This window comes from Trichechus manatus, unplaced genomic scaffold (genome assembly GCF_000243295.1).
Source record: "Trichechus manatus latirostris isolate Lorelei unplaced genomic scaffold, TriManLat1.0 scaffold00113, whole genome shotgun sequence".
Lineage (NCBI taxonomy): Eukaryota > Metazoa > Chordata > Mammalia > Sirenia > Trichechidae > Trichechus > Trichechus manatus.
In genome coordinates this window covers 7,469,796-7,489,372 of record NW_004444049.1, presented here as the reverse complement: position 1 = coordinate 7,489,372, position 19,577 = coordinate 7,469,796, and the positions used below count along the sequence as shown (strand labels likewise).

General features: G+C 38.0%; 1 protein-coding gene across 1 annotated transcript in view; it reads right to left on the bottom strand.

The window, feature by feature from the left end:
• Positions 1-19,577, bottom strand: part of ATL3 (atlastin GTPase 3) — a 53,260-nt gene that overhangs the window by 4,539 nt on the left and 29,144 nt on the right. The window contains exons 4-12 of the mRNA XM_004383813.3: positions 18,429-18,533; positions 17,892-17,942; positions 9,323-9,379; positions 8,406-8,498; positions 7,554-7,692; positions 3,206-3,333; positions 2,366-2,422; positions 1,464-1,535; positions 177-608 (exon numbers count right to left, since the gene is read on the bottom strand). Of these exons, the coding sequence (XP_004383870.1) occupies positions 177-608; positions 1,464-1,535; positions 2,366-2,422; positions 3,206-3,333; positions 7,554-7,692; positions 8,406-8,498; positions 9,323-9,379; positions 17,892-17,942; positions 18,429-18,533 (1,134 nt within the window). The remainder of the gene's footprint in view (positions 1-176; positions 609-1,463; positions 1,536-2,365; positions 2,423-3,205; positions 3,334-7,553; positions 7,693-8,405; positions 8,499-9,322; positions 9,380-17,891; positions 17,943-18,428; positions 18,534-19,577) is intronic.

Sequence of the window (19,577 nt, the reverse complement as noted above, 5' to 3'; positions counted from 1 at the left end):
ATATTAATATCCTTGAGAAGGATAAAAAAACAACACCTATCAGGGAAAAAAATGGCCAGGGAAGTTTCTCATGCCTTTTTTCACAATGAAATTCTTTCAAACGGAGATATTTCACAATACAAGCACAAACATCTGTTCATTATCAACCTTTAACCTCTTCAGCCAGCACCACTTACCTGCTCTAATACGTACGATGCACCGTTATCAATAGCTCCACCCAGCTCACGATATTCACCAGAATACCTGATATAACCCCAGGTGAGCAGCGCTATTAACAGCAGTCCAACCATACAGTTGAACAGCTGGGCCACAGCCTCAAGACCAACAAAGTGAGCAAAGGCCGAGGCTATGTATAAAGCCACAATGCCTGTGAACAGCACCGCAGGGGTGCGGAAGGTGCTGAAGACATTCTTGCTAGCATTGTGCTTGATGAAGTTCTCATAAAGTTCCTTGATTTCCTCTTCTAGCTCCTCCTGGTAACGAAGGCTGAAATCTTTCCCACCCATCTTCTTGGTCTTTTTAAAATGGTCCAGAGCAAGTTGTTTGAATTCACCGTGCTTTTCTTCTAAAATGTCTGGACACAAATAAGGTTTCTCTCCCCCACAAACCTAAAAAGAACAAAGATGTTTAAGATCCCTTCAAAAACAAGTGCCAAATAAAATAAACAAGTGAAAAGACACTCAAAAGGTTAGAATATTTTAAGATATTAGAAATTAAAACGATGATCAAGACCAATAAAGTCTGGGTTCACATCATCTGAAAAGCACATTTAAATAACCAGGGTGATACGGATCAGAGAGCAGTGACACTGTAAGAAAGACTTGGCTAGAAACTAGAATTATTAGATCTCAATCACCAGGGCATTATGAACACAGCTTTGTTGCCTCATCCTCTTAAGACAGATTACAAGTCCCTGATGGAGCAGGAGAAAAGTGGGGTGCAGAATTCAAATTCTAGTAAAAAGACCAGACTTAATGGTCTGAGACTGGAGGAACCCCGGAAACCATGGCCCCCGGACTCTCTGTCCACCCAGAACTAAAACCATTCATGAGGCCAACTTTTCAGACAAAGATTAGACTGGACTATGGGACATAAAATGATACTCGTGAAGAGTGTGCTTCTTAGCTCAAGTAGATACAGGAGACTAAATGGACAGCTCCTGTCCGGAGATGAGGTGAGAAGGCAGACAGGGTCAGGAGCTGGTTGAATGGACATGGGAAATCGGGGGTGGAAAGGAGGAGTGTGCTGTCACAGTATAGGGTGAACAATTAGGGTCACATAACAATGTATGTATAAATTTTTGTATGAGACACTAACTGGAATTGTAAACTTTCACTTAAAGTACAACAATAAAATAAAATAAAATACAGATAGATTACACATAGGATTGAGTTTGGCCTTCTGAAATTAGCAACAATGTCCAGGTTATAGATATTTCAAAATCAGGCATATGCCACACATACCTCCTCCATGTTGTTATAATAAATGTCCTTGGCAGAGGCTGCAGCTGCTAAATTGTTGGCTTCAGCAGTGGCCTTTTAAGAAAGGAAATCGTGAACTATAAATCCTTCTTTTTAACATTCTCCCACAAATAAGTGAGTGAAACTTTTCTCTCATCCTCTTCCTCATTCTTCCTTTTTTACTATCCATCTGCTATCTTTTAATTTTCCATATAGTCCAGTTTATGAAATAAAGTATATCTTTTCTGCCAAAAAAAATCTAATATTTTATACATAAGAATCGTTAGCATAAATTAAACCTCCAAAAATAAAAGGAAAACATAATTTTCTTGTCTTCAATACTTAAATGCAACAAATAGATCTGAGCCAAGAAAGAAAAATTTGTCTTTATGATATTAGTTCACATTTTGTGAAAATGTTTTGCTACTAAAGAAATAAACATTTGATAATAATTGGACTTAGGTTCAGCACAGGAAAATCAGAATTTATGTCAAAACAAATTTTTCTAGTTGAGGACAAAAAAAAAAAAAAAAAAAAAACCCTGATGAGTAAATAAAGTATGTCATGACATGTTCTACTTAAGAAGACAACAGATAATGGGAAGATGAGTTGTCTAACATAATCAGACATGTTTTACCTGGGTATACTAAAACTGTGTTTGGTGAGAGACCAGGCCCCGTGAGGAGTGGCCATTCTGTTTTAACTGTACCACCAGGAATACAAACAAGAAAACCAGATGGCCAAGCTACCGCAAAATGTGCTAAAAACTAACAGACCTCAGGCTTATTCCAGCATAATGGGAAAGGACAGCAATAGCATTCTATTTGTAAAGGGCTCTGCTTATTGTATACGCATCAACTCAATTCATCAAAGGATATCATGCAGGATGTCAAAGAACTGCTTACCTGAAGCATGGATTTGGGGTGAGGCAGATCTTCTCCTTGGTAAATTTTAATATATGCCTTAGAATATAAACATTAAACGACTATTAGAAATAGGATCCTGTCCTATTTTATTCGTACTTTAGCTTTAAAAAAAGGTGACCATTACAAGTGCATTTTCTTACAGACCTAGATCAACAACCAGGAATTAGCAAAAACGCAACACACCTTTGAGTGCATGTTAGTGGTTTTGGTTAACTAAAATAACTAAAAATATTCTCAAGCAGCACAAGCCTACAAAGGCTAGGATGTCCATCAGACTCCCCATGCACACTGGCCACACCACTACCTGTGGGCAGAGTGACCTTCTGCCTTGAGGTAGTCAGGTCACATCTAGGTGCTGTCTCCTCCTACTCACAGCAACTTCCTAACCATCTCCTGTTCACATCATCTTCCTTAAGGAGCCATCTTCCGTTAGTGACAGTAATTACTCCTCTAAGAAAGTGCAAAGAACATCCATTTGGTTCTTACATAGATACTGCCACCCAGTGGCTCACTCCTGGAAGGACACAGAGGTCTCTGAAAATGCCCTTCACCATCTCCCCCAGGAAATGTTCTCCTAAGCTTTGAAATACTGAAATTCAAGTTACATAGAGTGCAAAGAACATCCATTTGGTTCTTAGACAAATACTGTCACCCAGCGGCTCACTTCTGGAAGGACACTGAGGTCTCTGAAAATGCTTCTCATCAGCTCCCCTAGGGAACTTTACCCTAAGCTTTAAAATACTAAAATTTGAGTTACTTTACATCCTACATCAGTTTAACCAAAAAATCAAACATTTTAAAATTAAAACTCATATTTACCTTAAAGTACTCCAGTAGTCCCCGACAGGTGACTTTTGAGCCATTGATCTCCTTTTCCATTAAGTTAGATGGGTCTAATACAAATGGTATCAGTGTCTGTAACTGGTCTTTGAATTCACTGGCAATATCTGTTCACAGGACCATAAGTAATGAAGGATAACAAGTAATAATAAGCCAAACAGCCTTATTCAACTAAAGTGAGCATAAAATACAATCTTCACAGTCTACCTAATTACTTCAACATTTGGTAGTTGCAAGAGTTAACATTTGCTGGGGAAGCAGGGTCCCAGACTGTGTGTATCTGACATTTTTTGGCTATCATAAATCTCTATCCTAATGTACCTTTATTTCTCTCCATCCTTTCTGCACTATAAAGTGGTCTCTAGTCCAGAATACAATACTATGTAGAGGGTTCCTTAACCTGGTTTTCATTCTGGTATATTCAGTCTACTCCCCTGCCCATCAAGAAACTTCACATTTTAAAGAATTTCCATAAACAAGGTCTTCAAAATACCAACTATCAACTCCTCAAGTTGTCTCAGGCCCTTGCCAGGCCCTTGCCTAGCCCTCGCACTAACCCTTAAACAGAAATCACTATTTATCTTTTTGCTTTATTTTTGTTAATTTTTAATGTTAAAAGTAGAGGCACATCTGTGCCTTACGATACAGTGAAACCTGCAAGCCGGAACTTGACAGAACTGCCTTGTTTTTCCAGGTCTCGCAAGTTTTCCACCTTTGACAGACTGCAGTCTTACCACTTTCCTATCGCTCTCTACTAGTGGAAAATATTTTAGTTTTCCTTCTCTGACAGGTTTCCACCTTACACGCATTCCAGCTTTCACGGGTTTTTCTGTATTTACTTCCTATTACCTCCTCAGAGGCCCTCTGGGCCACCACAAGGCCCTCCTGACTGAAAAGACTACCATCTCAGGAAGACAACAGATTCTTAGCAGCTTCTGCAAAGTTTCCACAGAGGGTTCAGGAGAGCTATTTCCTCATAAGTAGTCCAACTATGAGGAAATTAAAACTCAAAGAATTAGATTTATATAATCTTCTAACATCTTCCTGGGTTCCCAATTAACTCAAACTATCAACTGAAAAGAAAGTAGATGGGTTCCATATCAACGTGGAACTCTTCAATGCAATCCTTCCATAAACCTAATTGATAAAATTGAGACAGAAAGTTTATTGGGGATTACTACTCATGGGAGAATAAAGGAAGCCAGACTGGGAAGAGAGATGGTGAGCTATGATGTAGTAAATATAAGGCCTCAGCTGATCCCAGAGGGTGCTCTGAAGCTGCAATGGCCCATCTGAGTTGTCCCAAGTTGGGGCAAGGAGGCCAGGCCTTTACATCCTTGCCTCAGCCAGTCACTGGACACGGGCTACCCTAAGAGCCTGTCTCATGACAGAAACAACCTCAATCTTTCACGGTGTCAAAGAAGACTGTGCCCTACAAGCCCTTCTGTTTTAATTCCCAGCTAGCCAACTCAGGACAGCTACTGCATTAGGTCTCCCTGTTATAGTAAATAGGAAAAACAGTTTTCTTTATACTGTTGACACAGTCATCCTGTATCTGATGAAAAGGGGTCTCAAAAAGCAGCTAATCCTCTAGCTGATTCTTTCAAGAAGCAGCAGCTCAGCACTGATTACACTAAAATTAAGATCAGCGTGTGCAGCAGGTGTTCACCTCTGAATAAACGGTCAACCTTTAAATGAAAAAATAAACAAACCCACTAAAACAATTCCTAAACTATTTGGGTTAACATTTTCCAGAAATACCTTTAGAATGTAGTTCTAACTAAATTAAATTTCTTGTTCTAGAAAAACTATAATAAGGTCTTTTTATAGATTAGCCCTAAACATTCTGAGGATAATGTTGTCTTTTCTGTTATATGGATATCAACCAAATAACTGTACAACTACACACTGGAGAAAATACAAGTTCCAGGTTTTTTAGGGTTTTTTAACCCTGAGAAATACATCAGTTCTACTTAACAGGTCCCCCACAATAAAGTGTGTGTGGTTCTTAATCTAGTACCTGCCAAGTACTCCCAAGTCACCTGCTATTTGCAACTTAGCATCCAATTTACTCACTGAAAAACCTTCAAAATCTTGTTTAAAAGGTTCTCTAAAATTACAAAATACCCATCTTTAAAGTTTAAAAGTACATAAACCTTACAGAGTTAATAATTTTTCACCAACAATCTTCATAATAGCTGTAGTTCCTTAAACAGACACACAAGGGCAGACTACTAGCATTTTTAAAGTGAGGTACAAATACGAAACAGTTTTTTTTCCCCACGTTCCCCTTTAAAAGTATATTTATAAATATATATTTTTTAAATAAACAGGGTCATACAACATATGCTACATGGTAATCTTTTTACATTTTAAATACATATAGATCCATCCATCCATATAGATCCTTTTGAATGATGGCATTTTATTCCTTTGTGCAAATGTACTATAATTTAACCAATACCTCATAAACACACTTCTAGGCTGTTTCCAATTGTTCCCTATTATAAATACTGCAGTAACATACTTCCTTGTGCATACACTTTTATCCACTTATTCGGATGGTTCCTTAGGATAAATTCCTAAAAGTGTTGGCAACTCAACTGGACCTCTAAAAATGGCAGCCATTATTACAATTTTACTGGGAAACTGAGAAGCTCAGGTAAGTTTATAAACAAAAGTGTTCAGTGTAATTCATGTGTAAACTGAGCATCAGTCATTAAATGACTCAAGGTCTGGATTAATAAGGAACAAAAAGACAATGGAACCCAAGAGTCCCAACTCTGACTCCTATAACCTACCCTCTAGTTAGCACTTCCTGATATTAACACATGACCTAGCATCAGGTTATGCTATAATCACAAGTAAGACAAAAACAAGTTATGCCATGCAGCATGTTACCATCCCTTAGGGAGTTAATTTCACCTGATAAATATTAGCTGACGTGCGTTTAACCAAACCAAGCCTGTTGCCGTCAAGTTGATTCCAACTCATAGTGACCCTATAGGGACGTGTGTTTAGACTTCCTTTATTTAGCATTTTTGTTATCTTTGTAAACCAATAATCATGTCTCCAAGAAAGATCATTAATGGATACTACCACAAACATTTCAGATGGAACAACCGAGATGAACTAATTTTTTTCTTTATTGTGCTCTAAATCAAAGTTTACAAATCAAGTTAGTTTCTCATACAAAAATTTATACACACACTGCTATGTGACCCTAAATGCACTCCCCATACTGTGACAGCACACCCCTCTTTCCACCCTGGATTTCCCGTGTCCATTCAACCAGCTCCTGTCCCTTTCTGCCTTCTCATCTCACCTGCGGACTGGAGCTGCTCATTTAGACTTATGTATCTACTTGAGCTAAGAACCACACTCTTCACGAGTATCATTTTATGTCTTATAGTCGAGTCTAATCTTTGTCTGAAGAGTTGGCCGCAGGAATGGTTTTAGTTTTGAGCTAACAGAGAGTCCAGGGGCCATGTATTCTGGGGTCCCTCCAGTCTCAATCAGACCATTAAGTCTAGTTTGTTTGTTTTTTTTACTAGAATTTGAGTTCTGCACTCCACTTTTCTCCTGCTCCATCAGGGACTCTCTGTTGTGTTCCCTGTCAGGGTGGTCATTGGTGGTAGCCAGGCATCATCTAGTTCTTCCAGTCTCAGGCTGATGGAGTCTCTGCTTTATGTGGCCCTTCTGTCTCTTGGGCTAACATTTTCCTTGTGTCTTTGGTGTTCTTCATTCTCCTTTGCTCCACGTAGGTTGGGACCAATTGATGCATCTTAGATGGCCGCTCACTAGCTTTTAAGACCCCAGATGCCACTCACCAAAGTGGGATGCATAGCCTTTTCTTAATAAACTTTGTTATGCCAATTGATCTAGATGTCCCCTGAAAGCATGGTCCCCAGAGCCCTGCCCCTGCTACTCTGTCCCTCAATGTATTTGCTTGTATTCAGGAAACTTCTTAGCTTTTGGTTTAGTCCAGTTGTGCTGACTTCCCCTGTAGTGTGTGTTGTCCTCCCTTCACCTAAGACAATTCTTGTCTACTGTCTAGTTAGTGAATACCCGTCTCCCTCCCTCCTTACCCTCATAATCACCAAAGAATGTTTTCTTCTGTGTTTAAACCTTTTCTTGAGTGAGATGAATTAATTTTGATGGTGACAGTAAGGCAGGAGCAAAATCTGAACAGTCTGTCAAATACTGTTCTTTCGAAGAGACCACATTATTTTTCTTAGGCGTTCAGTAGATTCAAAATTGGCATTTTCTGGTCATTATTGAATTTCAAAGATGAAATCACATGTTTCAAGTAACATCTATAACATACCTTTCAATTTCCCATCAAAGTCAGGGCTTGTGGCCACTTGGAGTCCTGGGTGTGGTAGGAGAAAACAGTTGACACTGGAAAAACACGAGTGAATGTGATTTCGAACATTCTGAATTTCCTCATGTTGATGTTCCTTCACCTGCCAATAAAGACCAACAATTTACCAATGACCATTTCTTTTTCTTCACGAAGAACCGCTAGTATAGGACAAAGGAAAGATGATTTCTCAACTCTGATGGATCACAGTGGCCCATGTTTTGTCCAATGAGAAAACTCAAAACTCTAAGAAGCAATAAATGCATAAATTTGATTAACCATGGCTCGCCTCCTTTAGCTAACAAAGAACAGGTACTGAAGACTTTCTAAAAAAAAGAATATTGCACAATACTTAGGAAGAAAATGGGAAGGTTTGTGGGCATAAAGGAGGGCCTAGCCAGTTAGTAGTGACTGACAAAGGGTTCTTGTGTTTTGGTTTTGGAGAACACGCTGGGCCTGTTTATATCCATCCCAAAACAAATAAGAATTTTGAATAAGAACAACAGAACTAAACTTCTGAATGTGATGCTCTAAAAGCACGTACAGAAAGAGCCTGGTGTAAAATGTGAAACGGAGACTACAATCAAAGCTTAGGCTTTTGCCCAGAATTCTCCTCTACAATCTCTGTGCATTATATACTCAGGTTTTTTAAAATTATCCATGAATAAATATGAGTTTATGCTAAGATTCTGTTCAAGTATTTAACACATTTAATGTAATTTTCAATAATCTGCTTTAAATACAATAGCTGAAGGCAAATGAGAAAGATATTACTTACTTTTGGGTAATTCCTCAGAAAGTTATATTCCTACTTACCTGTAGACGCTTATCCAAAAATGCCATTCCTCCTTGTAGGCCATAGTTGTATTCATAAGGGAAACTCCAGTCTCGAACCAAAAACATCAATGTCTATTTAGGAAAACAGAACATATTATAGTGTTGCAAAAATGCTTTTTCAAGATAACAACTGCAATACTTCTTTGCATAATGCCAGGGCTTTTTCTAAGGGAAAAAGGAAATGTGATGAAGGATTTATCTATTCTGTAATGTGTCTTAGAAACCTTATAAACACTAGGACATGTATAAGCCAAGGTGATGTCAACATAGTCCATCTGCTATTTTTGTTCTCACAGGTTAATAGGAACAAAAGAAAAAGACTGAGGAAAAAAGGTTAATTCAGGGCTCTGCCCTTAAGGCATATTTCGGAAATGTGGTAAAGAACAAGAGAGAAAAAAGGAACATGGCACCAGATAATCATAAAATTAGAACGAAAAAGAAAACTAAATTGAATAACACTCAAATACTTAAAGCACCTCTAATCTTCCTAAGGTTACTGTGCATTCTCATCCTCAAGAAACAATTAGCTAACGCAGGGGGCAGGAAACGTTTCTGTAAAGGGGCAGAGTAAATATTTTAGCCTTTGCAGGCTATATGGTCTGTCACAACTACTCGCCTCTGATATAGCAAGAAAGTACTCATAGACAATAAACAAACGAGCATGGCTGTGTTCCAATAAAACTTTAGTCATGAACACTGAAATTTGAATTTCATATAATTTACATAAAATATTCTTCTTTCGATTTTCTCTTTTTTTTAACTATTTAAAAATGTAAAAACCATTTTTAGCTCGCAGGTCATATAAAAACAGTTGGTGGGCCAGATTTGGCCTGTGAGCCATAGTTTGCTGATCTCTGAAATAAAGGTATGAATTATTTTCATAGTTAACATACTACCTGGAATGGTTTTTGGGAAATTTCATCCATTGCCAGACGACCATATTCTGTGAAGAGCTTTAAAAAAGAAGAGTTACGATTTACACAACAAAATTACTTAAAATATTTCTATGACTTATTCTTTAGCAAAGTATTCATTTAACAGACTGGATACTACTTACACTGAAACAAAAATTTTACAGTTTCAAAAGCCCACAGGAGCCAGGAGCCTTAAAATAATCTTGGGATCTCTCTCACATCCCATGTCCCAATCCACCAACAAATTCAGTCTCTGACCCCACTACTTCATGTGGCTTGGAATACTGCAATAGCCTCCTAACTGGTCTCCTCATCTCAGCCCCTGCCCCAGTAGAGACTATTCACAATACAGCAGCCAGAGCAGCTCTGTTATAAATAAGATTCCTTAGATCATATCATGCCTCTGCTTAAAACCCTCAGCCTGATTCACTATAAAAGCCAGTCCTGACAGTGTGATCCGGCCACACTGGCCCTCCAACGGGGTTGGGCATGCTGCCGCTTTAGCAGCTTTGTACTGGCTCCTCCCTCTGCCTGTAATGTTTTCCTCGCAAATTTCTACGTGACCTGTTCCCTCACTTCCTAAGATCTTTTACTCAGATGGCTCCTTCTCGTTGATGCTGTCCATATCTAAAATGATTACAACTCTCCACACAATACTTCCTACCCCAAGTCTCTTTCTTTTCTCCTTACCACTTACCATGATTTAACATACCAATATTTATTTATCTTGATCAGCGTCTGTCTTCACTACTAGCATTTAAATGCCATGAGGGCAGGAACGTTTGTTTTGTACACTACTGTTATCTCCAGCAGCAAAAAGAGCAATGGGTCCATAGTAGTTATGACATTCAAACAACTGAATGGATGAATTCTTTAAGGTTAGGGTTTACACGTACACTTCTCTAATTCTTCATGAATCCTCACTAAAAGTATAGCAAAATAAAATTTAAAAGTTATAAACTCACAAAGAGGACAAAGAGGATGGGAAATAATATGATAGCAAAGAGTTGTCCAAAACACTCTGGAAGGAAAACAGACAAATGGCAACTCTCTTGGGTTTTGGCTTTTTCTGCCCTGGGAAGAAATCTGGGAGAGGCAGAGGCCAAATAAGAAATGACAAGACTCTCACAGCAGAACCCCTGCAATGCTCAGAAACTAGAAGCACCAGCTACCTTGAAGGAGGGGTATGGGAGTAGGACTGACAACTAAAGAATGTTTGAAAGTCTGTGGCGAGAGCATCTACACCCCTAGATTTCACCCTCTGAGTCGTCTTCCTGCCCCCACAGAAAAAACAAGAAGTGTACCCTCTAGAGAGGTTAAACAAACAAACAAAAAAGAATCTAGACATGGAAACCAAGTTGAGCTGAGGACAGGAGTAAGTTACCTTACCTTACTGGTAGGGGTACTTAAGTCAAAGTCTGCATACTAAACAGTGGGATCCCTCTGTCCCTCACCCCTGCTGGACACCACAGTAAGCTTCTATCCACCCAGACAGGTGTTTAAAGAATTCTTCTCTGAGGAAACTGACAGCCCAAAAATAAAGTCTACAAATACAGACACTCAGGGGTTGGCAAAAAAATGGCTAAATAATCTTGCCCAATCACCTCACTGTGATCCAAACCAGTACACAAAGCCCATCCTCTTACCAAAGCCTCTAGTCAGATTTTAGTGGCTTACTCTTAAATATGAACAGGCAAGGAGCACCAGACATTTGAGAAAAGCCCTTAACAGGAAAGACAGAAACTCATGTCCATCAATTCTAAATCATCATCTTATACTATTCCTTTTATAATTTCTTTCCCTTCATTTCCTCTGTTCTCTCTTACTGAAACACCTATTAGACCTCTCCTGAACTGATTCTCAAAATTTTCCTTTTGTGTGTGTAGGTGTTCTCCCCCTTTCCCTCTCTCCTTCCCTTCCTGTCTCTTTATCGGCTTCCTGTTGTTACCTCTTGGTTGTAACAGCTACTACAGCTTATCTGAGGATATTAATTTACAAAGAATGAAGAAAAAGGCCACACTAAGGTACATTACCATGAAATTTTCTACCACCAAGAATAAGAAGATTTGCAAAGCTTCAGAGAGAGGAAGAAAGGGAAAGAAAAAAAAAATCACATACAAAGGATCAGGAATCAAATGTGTAAGACTTCAGCAGCCACACTGGGAGCAGGAAGGCAATGAAGCAATGCTTTTACAATCCTAAAAGTATTTCCATCCTATAATTCCGGGATAAAATAAAAATATTCTCACACTTGCAAGACCTCAAAAAGTTACCTCCTATGCATCCTTTCTCAGGAAGCTACTGGAGAATGGGTACAATTAAGGTGAGAATAAACAAATAAAAGATTAAATGAGATCCAGGAAATAGGAGCCAACTGAAGAAGGAATTGGAAGAAACTGCCAGGATGATGGCAAAGGAAAGCCACAGATGACAGCTGTGCACAAGGCCTAGAGAATAGGCAGTCCAGACTAGAGCAGGACAACATAGTGCCCAGTTGTAATGCCTCCCCAGGGAAAAGTAAATAGAACCTGAAGTATTAAGACCATACTGACAAGTTTTAGAATTCCATCAGTTTGGAGATGTGTCAGTCATAAGCACACACAAAACTAAACTGAAATGAAAAAGGCAAAAAAGGTAATTACAAGAAATGTAATCATAGTTTACAATAGGCCTCAGCTGTGAAGAACATACATACACATATAACAAGATAAATACAAATACTTTTTTAACCAAAAATTGTGATATAACTATTGGGAAGATAAGGGGAAGAAAACTTTACATGTGTTGGGGGTACAGGAGTGGTAAAGAGAGATAAATTCTATTTTTATATAAAGAAGTTATTAATATTTAAATTTTAAAAATCAAGAAGGAGCAGTATAAGCATGTTCAGCAAACAGCAGAAGACACAGCTAAAAGAACTGAAAGTGGTTGCCTATGAAGAGAGGGACCAGGAAGAGGAAAGGATACTTTACTTTTGCAGAACTATTGATTTTTTAGCTATGTATATGTATTACTTTGTTTAAAAAAAAAACTGCTTAAAAAAAAGCAAGTACCTGATACATATAAAATACTATATATATAAATAAAACAAAACATCCAAAACTATATAAGATCACAACCTCCTATCCATAATTCTGAAATCCAAAAAGGTCTAAAAACCACAAGTTACGCAGCAAACTCATTTGGAGACAAAACCTGTCTTGAATTGCTATGAGGTTTTTTATAGTCTTTATTTATCCCATTTCATATGACTAGTATACATTTCTCTGCAGAAATATTAATGTGTCTGATTAGGAGGTACTGCTTAAACACCCACTCCTGTCCTATACCTCGCACTATATGTGTTGTTGTTGTTAGGTGCTGTCAAGTCGATTCTGACTCATAGCGACCCTATAGGACACAGAAGAACTGTCCCATAGGGTTTCCAAGGAGCGGCTGGTGGATTCAAACTGCCAACCTTTTGGTTAGCTGCCAAGCTCTTAACCACTGAGCCACCAGGGCTCCACACTATTTGCACCACACTAAAATCCAAAAATGCTGAATTCCAAAACACATACAGCCTCAAAGGGTTTTAGATGAAGGACTGTTGTCGTGCGTTATATATTTTATACAGGGATATCATATGTGCTCCAAGCACACAGAAACAAACAGAAAGGATGTATGTTCCAAACTAACAGTAGTCATCACCTCCAGGGAGGAGGAGAGAGAGCCTCCAAGCTTTATCTGGGGTGTTCTCATTTTTTACAAGGACAATATCCTAATTTCATAAGTACTGTAATACATTACTAATTTTAAAAAACAGAAAGCTATTAAGCTGATAGAAATCATAATAACATTTTATAGAGCTTAATTCCCACCTTTATGAAGATATGAAGAGGATATCTCCACCAGGAAGGAAACCTTTCCCAAACCTCCAGGCTGGCCTGATAATACCTGCGGCATCTTGCTCCCTCCACACTAAATATATTACTCTGATGTTCAGAAGTCTGTTTTTTTCCATTGATACGGAGTCAAATCTATCCATTTCTGTTTCTTTTGTCTTGTACCTTCTATGTCTTACTTAGAAAATTCTCCCTCTAAGCACCTGTATTTTTCTCATCATTTGTGGTTTTTATTTTTTTTTACATCAAAATATTTAATCCATCTGGAATTTAGTATATAGTAAAAGGGAAGGATCTAATTTTTTAATAATCTAAATAGATAGCCAATTGTCCTAATGCCATTTACTGACTGACTCAACTTTTATGGTATACTACATTTTTATATATTTCATTTCTACTTAATATAAAAATGTACTATATCATAAATATAGCACACTGATCTATTTATTCCTATGCCAGTACCATGCTGTAATTACAGCTTTATAATATGTACTAAGCACTACGTCAATTCTCTCATATTTCTCCCACACCCTGTAATTTTCCTGGCAGTTTACAATTTAACTTTCCAAATGAATTTCAGAATAATTCTGTCAAGTTCCCAAAATAATGCCTTTATGATTGTGTTAAATAGGGAAGAACTGACAATTTTATAATACTCAGTCTCAAATGAGATAATGTATATAATGCATAGCACAGTGTCAAGCACAGAGGAAGCAATAAATGTTATCATCCCCATAAAAAAGAAACAAGGCATATTTCGGCATGTAGTTAAATTTGTTATATGCTTCATATAATTGTAAAGTCCTTCATACAGATCTCATTAAGTTTTTAAGATTTTGTTGCTATAGCGAATATTTTCCATTATATTTTTAAGCTGGTAGATAGGAAAAGCTTACCGATCTCTTTGTATTGTATTTTGCAATGGGTACCTGATTAAACTTTTTTTTTTTTTTCTAAGTTCTAATAGCTAACCAGCTGATTCTTATGGGTTTCCAGACAGACAAACATATTATGTTCTCCTTTTTAGGATTTATATATATGAAGTTTCTGGGTCCATCATCAGCCTTATCAAGTGATTCAAGTCCTGTCACCCCTACTCTCACCAATCAATGCCCTAAACATAGCCACATACCCTCACCCCCAGCTTCATAGTCTATGGCACTATCATCCACATAATGCTCCAGACCTCCTTTCCCCCACCTCCCTGACTTTCACTGTATTGTCTGCAACTTCAGATTCACGATTAACAAACTCCCCTAAATTTCCAGCTCCTTCTGAGTATTTCTTCTACCTCCTTGCTTTAACTAAGACCTGACTCTCCCTCTAAGGACAAAATTTTCCCTGAAGACATCTCAAGTAGTAGCAATTGTTCTCTCATACATCATGTGTCTCAGGATCAGAGTTCCTTGCTTTCCTTTGTCACTTCTAAACCACTCTTCTCATCCTCTTGTAAAAACCCCTACTCTTTTAGAATCCATGCCATTCTATATACCAGCCTCTTCCCTCGTCCCTTACTGCCATCTATTTACTAACCACCTGGTCATTCCCTCTGATTCTGGGACTTCAGCACCTGTCCCAGTCTTCTTCTTCACCAAATGAGGCACTCCATCCAATCCTTGCCTCTCAACTCTTTGTCCTCTCACCTCTAATGACCTTCTCCACCCCAGTAAAGCCACACTTTGTGGACTCTGTCACCAACCATAAGAGTTCCTCCTCTAAAACCACAAATTCAAAGCACTCTACTCTGACTACAACCTCCTCAACCTTCTTGAATTATTAAAATATTCCCACTATTACTGTTCTTTGGCCTTGGCAGGACTTCCATTCCAAAGAACTTTCTACTTCCCTTCCAAACATAGGGTTCTCTTCCAGAACTGCCTCTCTCAATGAAAAGAACCACCAACCATCAAGAAACTTACAAATTATCCATAACACCCGCTTCTATCTCAATCCCTAAATTCTTCTACCACCAAGTCTTTAGCTGTTGCATAAACGCCAAACAGTACTTTTACTACATATTTACTACACAGAAAAACAACAATGCATTTTCCTTGGGAATAATCTCCAAACTTTAATATGTATTATCTTTATAATTAGCCTCAAATACTTAGAATTACATTCAGTCAGTTATGGGACTCAAGAATATAGGAAGCTACTAGAGCTACAAAGAACTAGTTTAGAAAATTCTTATGGAAAACATGGTTTTGGACTGAGTTCAAAGAATGGAAATAATATGCCTAAATGGAAGTACAATATATACTACAAAGACAGCTTATTTCAATAGCTAAAAGAATTAAACATGCTGAATTCTGTGGAAATTATGCACATTTGTTTTACTAGAGAAGAGTGCTTAAGCTAGAATGAAATGAAAAATCATAATTGATAATGGGAAGGAAGTAAGAGCCATGTTTAATGGACTGCCCTGATGAATAAACCAAGGCTTGGATTTAATGCAAGTGTAATCTGGAAATCAATACAGATGTCTAAAAAGGAGAGTAGCATGACCCCAATGACACTTAAAAAAGATGATTCAGCAGCATAAAAGACAATCTGAAGGTAGAAGAAACTGAAAATACAAAGTCATCTGGAAAGCTGTTATAAGACCAGACATAAGGTCAAGTCAGTGTAGGAGTGGGTAGAACTTAACTAAAGAATCAGGAACACTTGGTGCTGAAATGATTATGGGAAAGACATGCTTAAACATATGCTGGGTTTGAGGAACCAGAGGATGATGAAGCTCTTGGGAATAGAATCAAAGGAGAATTATGTACTGCATCGTAACTTCCTTTCCACTCATGCCTGTTCATTTATGTATCTCTCTCACTGACTATACAATCTGGAAAGGTAAGAACCATGTCTACCTCAATCACTATTCTATCTACAGCACTTGTTCCACTGCCTCACGCAAGGTAGGCATTCAAAAAATGTGTGTGGAAAAAAAGTGACTCAAGAAGGAATAAGTTTCAGTGGAAATAATGACAAGCTCAGGTTTTGATGGAGATTTTCTACAAATCAACAGCTTCCAACTACTCAGTCATGGCACAGGCGTAGAACTATCAAATATAAAGTACAAATAATGCTGCTAGTAGCATTAAATGCCCAAGTTTAGAAATAACTTTCTTTGTTTTAGTGGAATATAAATTAGAACTAATTCAAGGTAATTCGTATATATAATTGATACCTCACTCACTAACATTCTGATACGCTTTCTTGAATACTGGGGGTGGAGGAGAGTGGAATTAGAGGAGCATGCCAGGAATTGCATCCAAGTATGGAATACCCACGGGAGAAAGTTTTGATGGGAAAAACAGATAAGAACTGCTGCCGCTCTGGAGAACATAAGACACGGAATAATAATAGTAATAGTAGTAGGAGTAATGAGTAGCATTTATTAAGTACATACTATGTGCCAGGTACATATCTCTATGCAGTTAACAAATAACTTATTTAATCTCACCTGGATTATTGTAACAGCTTCATAATCAGTCTGACTGAATGCATCCTTGATCCCCTACAATCTATTCTGAACATTGCGGCCAGATCCTTTTATTTTATGTCATTATCAATCACTCCTCTGCTCAAAACCCTTCCATGGCTCCCATTTCACCCAGAGGAAAAGCTCAAGTCTTCACAATGGCCATAAAGGCCTGGCATGATCTAGACCTCACTGTCTGAGCTCACCATTTAGCCTCTTCTCCATCACATCCTCCAAACCCACCCTCTGGTCTTCTAGCTGTTCCGCCAACCTGCCAAGCACACTCTACCTCAGGGTCTTTGTTCTTGCTGTTCCCTCTTTTATAGCACTTTTCCCCCTCAGATAATCTGCAGGGCTTACTCACCCACTTTCTTCCATTCCCTGCTCAAATCAATGAGGTCTTTCCTGACCACCCCAGCTCCATCCCAGCAATGGATATACCGAGTATAGGACTACTATGAACCAAACACCTTCCTCCACATTTCAATCTTTTATTAAAAACCACTCAGTCCTCAAGAGCAAAAGAGAGAAAAGGAAACCAAAGACTCAGAGAAAAAAATCAGTCTACAGGACTAACAGTCTACACGAATCACAGCCTCATATACTCCGAGACTAGAAGAACTAGACAGTGCCCGGTTACCACTACCAACCATTTTGATTAGGGCCACAATAGATGAATTCTGATAGAAGGGAGAAAAATGTGGGATAGAACTCAAATTCTTAAAAAGTCCAGACTTACTGGACGGGTCAAGACTAAAGGACTCTCTGAGACTATGGCCCTGAGATACTCTTTAAACCTTGATCCAAAACCATCCCCTGAGGTCACCTTTGAGCTAAACAGATTGGCTCATAAAATAAAGAACATAACCCGTGAGCACTGAGCTCCTTTAAAAACTCATCTATATGAGACCAAACGGTCAACAATTACTCTAAAATAAAGAAGAGAAGGTAATGGGGCAGGGAAACTAATTGCCGGAAACGAACCACAAGAACAGAAACAATGAGAATGTCAACACTTTGTGAAAAATGTAACCAGTGTCACGGAACTTTGTTTAGAAGTTGTATAGCGGGCACCTAATTTGCTGTGTAAACTTTCTTATTATTTAAAAAAACTACTCAGTCCTAAAACCGTTCTCAGTCATAAAACTCTTAAATGATGTATTATGATGTTAAAAACTTCATAAGGAATATGTACCTGCAGCTGTTGAAGATCATCTTCCTGAATGTTCTGGGACAAATTGTAAATCTAGAAAACAAAAATCCAGCTTAATATCACTCTGGCTTACTTCAAGAAAATCTCAAATAAGTCTAAAGCTTTATACAATTAAAGATTTGTACATAACACTGTGAGACCTATTCAAACAATAATAATAGCTGTATCTGGAAAACTACACGCATAAGGTTAAAAATCATAAAATTCTTCCTTTATAGTTTTAAACATATTTTCTCCTAAGTTCTTACCAAATCTACATTTTCTATAGAATATAATTAATGTAATTTCAATCTCTATTTTTCAGACTTTTCTTAGAGCATTTCATATATAATTAGGACCAAAGTGGAAAAAATAGTTTAGCTCTTTCTTGAGCTTTTAAGAGCTTAACTTAGATCAACATTCTAAAAAGAACATTTACATTTCATCATAGGAATTCTGACAGCAGAACAGTAACTGAAACTAGATTCCTCCCTTTACTTGATTTCCTCGGCAAACTTTTCCCCTCATCAAGTGGTTTACCTGAACAGAACTAGTCATGGTGCTTAAAGCAAAGATGGTAGCACAATCTTTCACGGTTGACTGGCTGTCAAATGCCCCCTGGGTATCCATCAGAATAACTGCAACCTTAAAAGAAAATACAAAGAAAAAATGTTAAAGAAGGAGAAATAGTTAACATTTAAATGAGTCTTAAGTACCCGCTCATAGGTTCTATAGGAAAAGTGCAATTATTCATGTGCTTTGTTTTGACCAAAGAACTTTGCTGGAGAAGAACTATCTGCTCTGACATAGAGGACATGGAAGGAGCTGTATCACTGCTGATGTCAGATGGATACTAGCTGAAACCAGAGAATACCAGAAAGAAGTTTACCTTTGTTATCAGAAGGGACCAGTCCCTGGAGAAGGACATCATGCTTGGTAGAGGGTCAGTGAGAAAAGAGGAAGACCCTCAAGGAGATGGATTAATACAGTGGCTGAAACAATGGGCTCAAGTATAACAACGATTGTGAGGATGATGCATGACCAGGCAGTGTTTCATTCTCTTGTACATAAGGTCACTATGAATTGGAACTGACTCGACGGCATCTAACAATAACATAAAAATGATAGACATAGGAGGCTTTATCCTATCTACACTTAGATGAAGATATTGTCACACTGCATGAACAATCAAGAATAATCATGGCTGGGACAACTGGATATCACATGCAAAAAGAGTGATACTGTACACTTTCCTTGGACCATATACAAAAATTAACTCAAAGTAGATCAAAGACGTAAATGTAAAAGCTAAAACTATAAAAATCTTAGAAGAAAACATAGAAATGAATCTCTTTGACCTTGGATTAGGCAATGGTTTCTTAGATGAAATACCTGAAGCACAATCAACCAAAGAAAAAATAGATAAACTTCAAAACTTTTGTGGTTCAAAGAACACTATCAAGAAAATGAAGAAACAACCTATAGAACAGGAGAAAATATTTGTAAAAGATGTATCTAATACCACTGACTGCTCTGACCAGGATCACAACAGAGGGTTCTGGACAGAGCTGGAGAAGGATGTAGAGCATAATTCTAACCCACAAAAAAAAGACCAGATTTACTGGCCTAAAGGAGACTGGAGAAACCCCGAGAGTATGGCCCCCAGACACCCTTTTAGCTCAGTGGTGA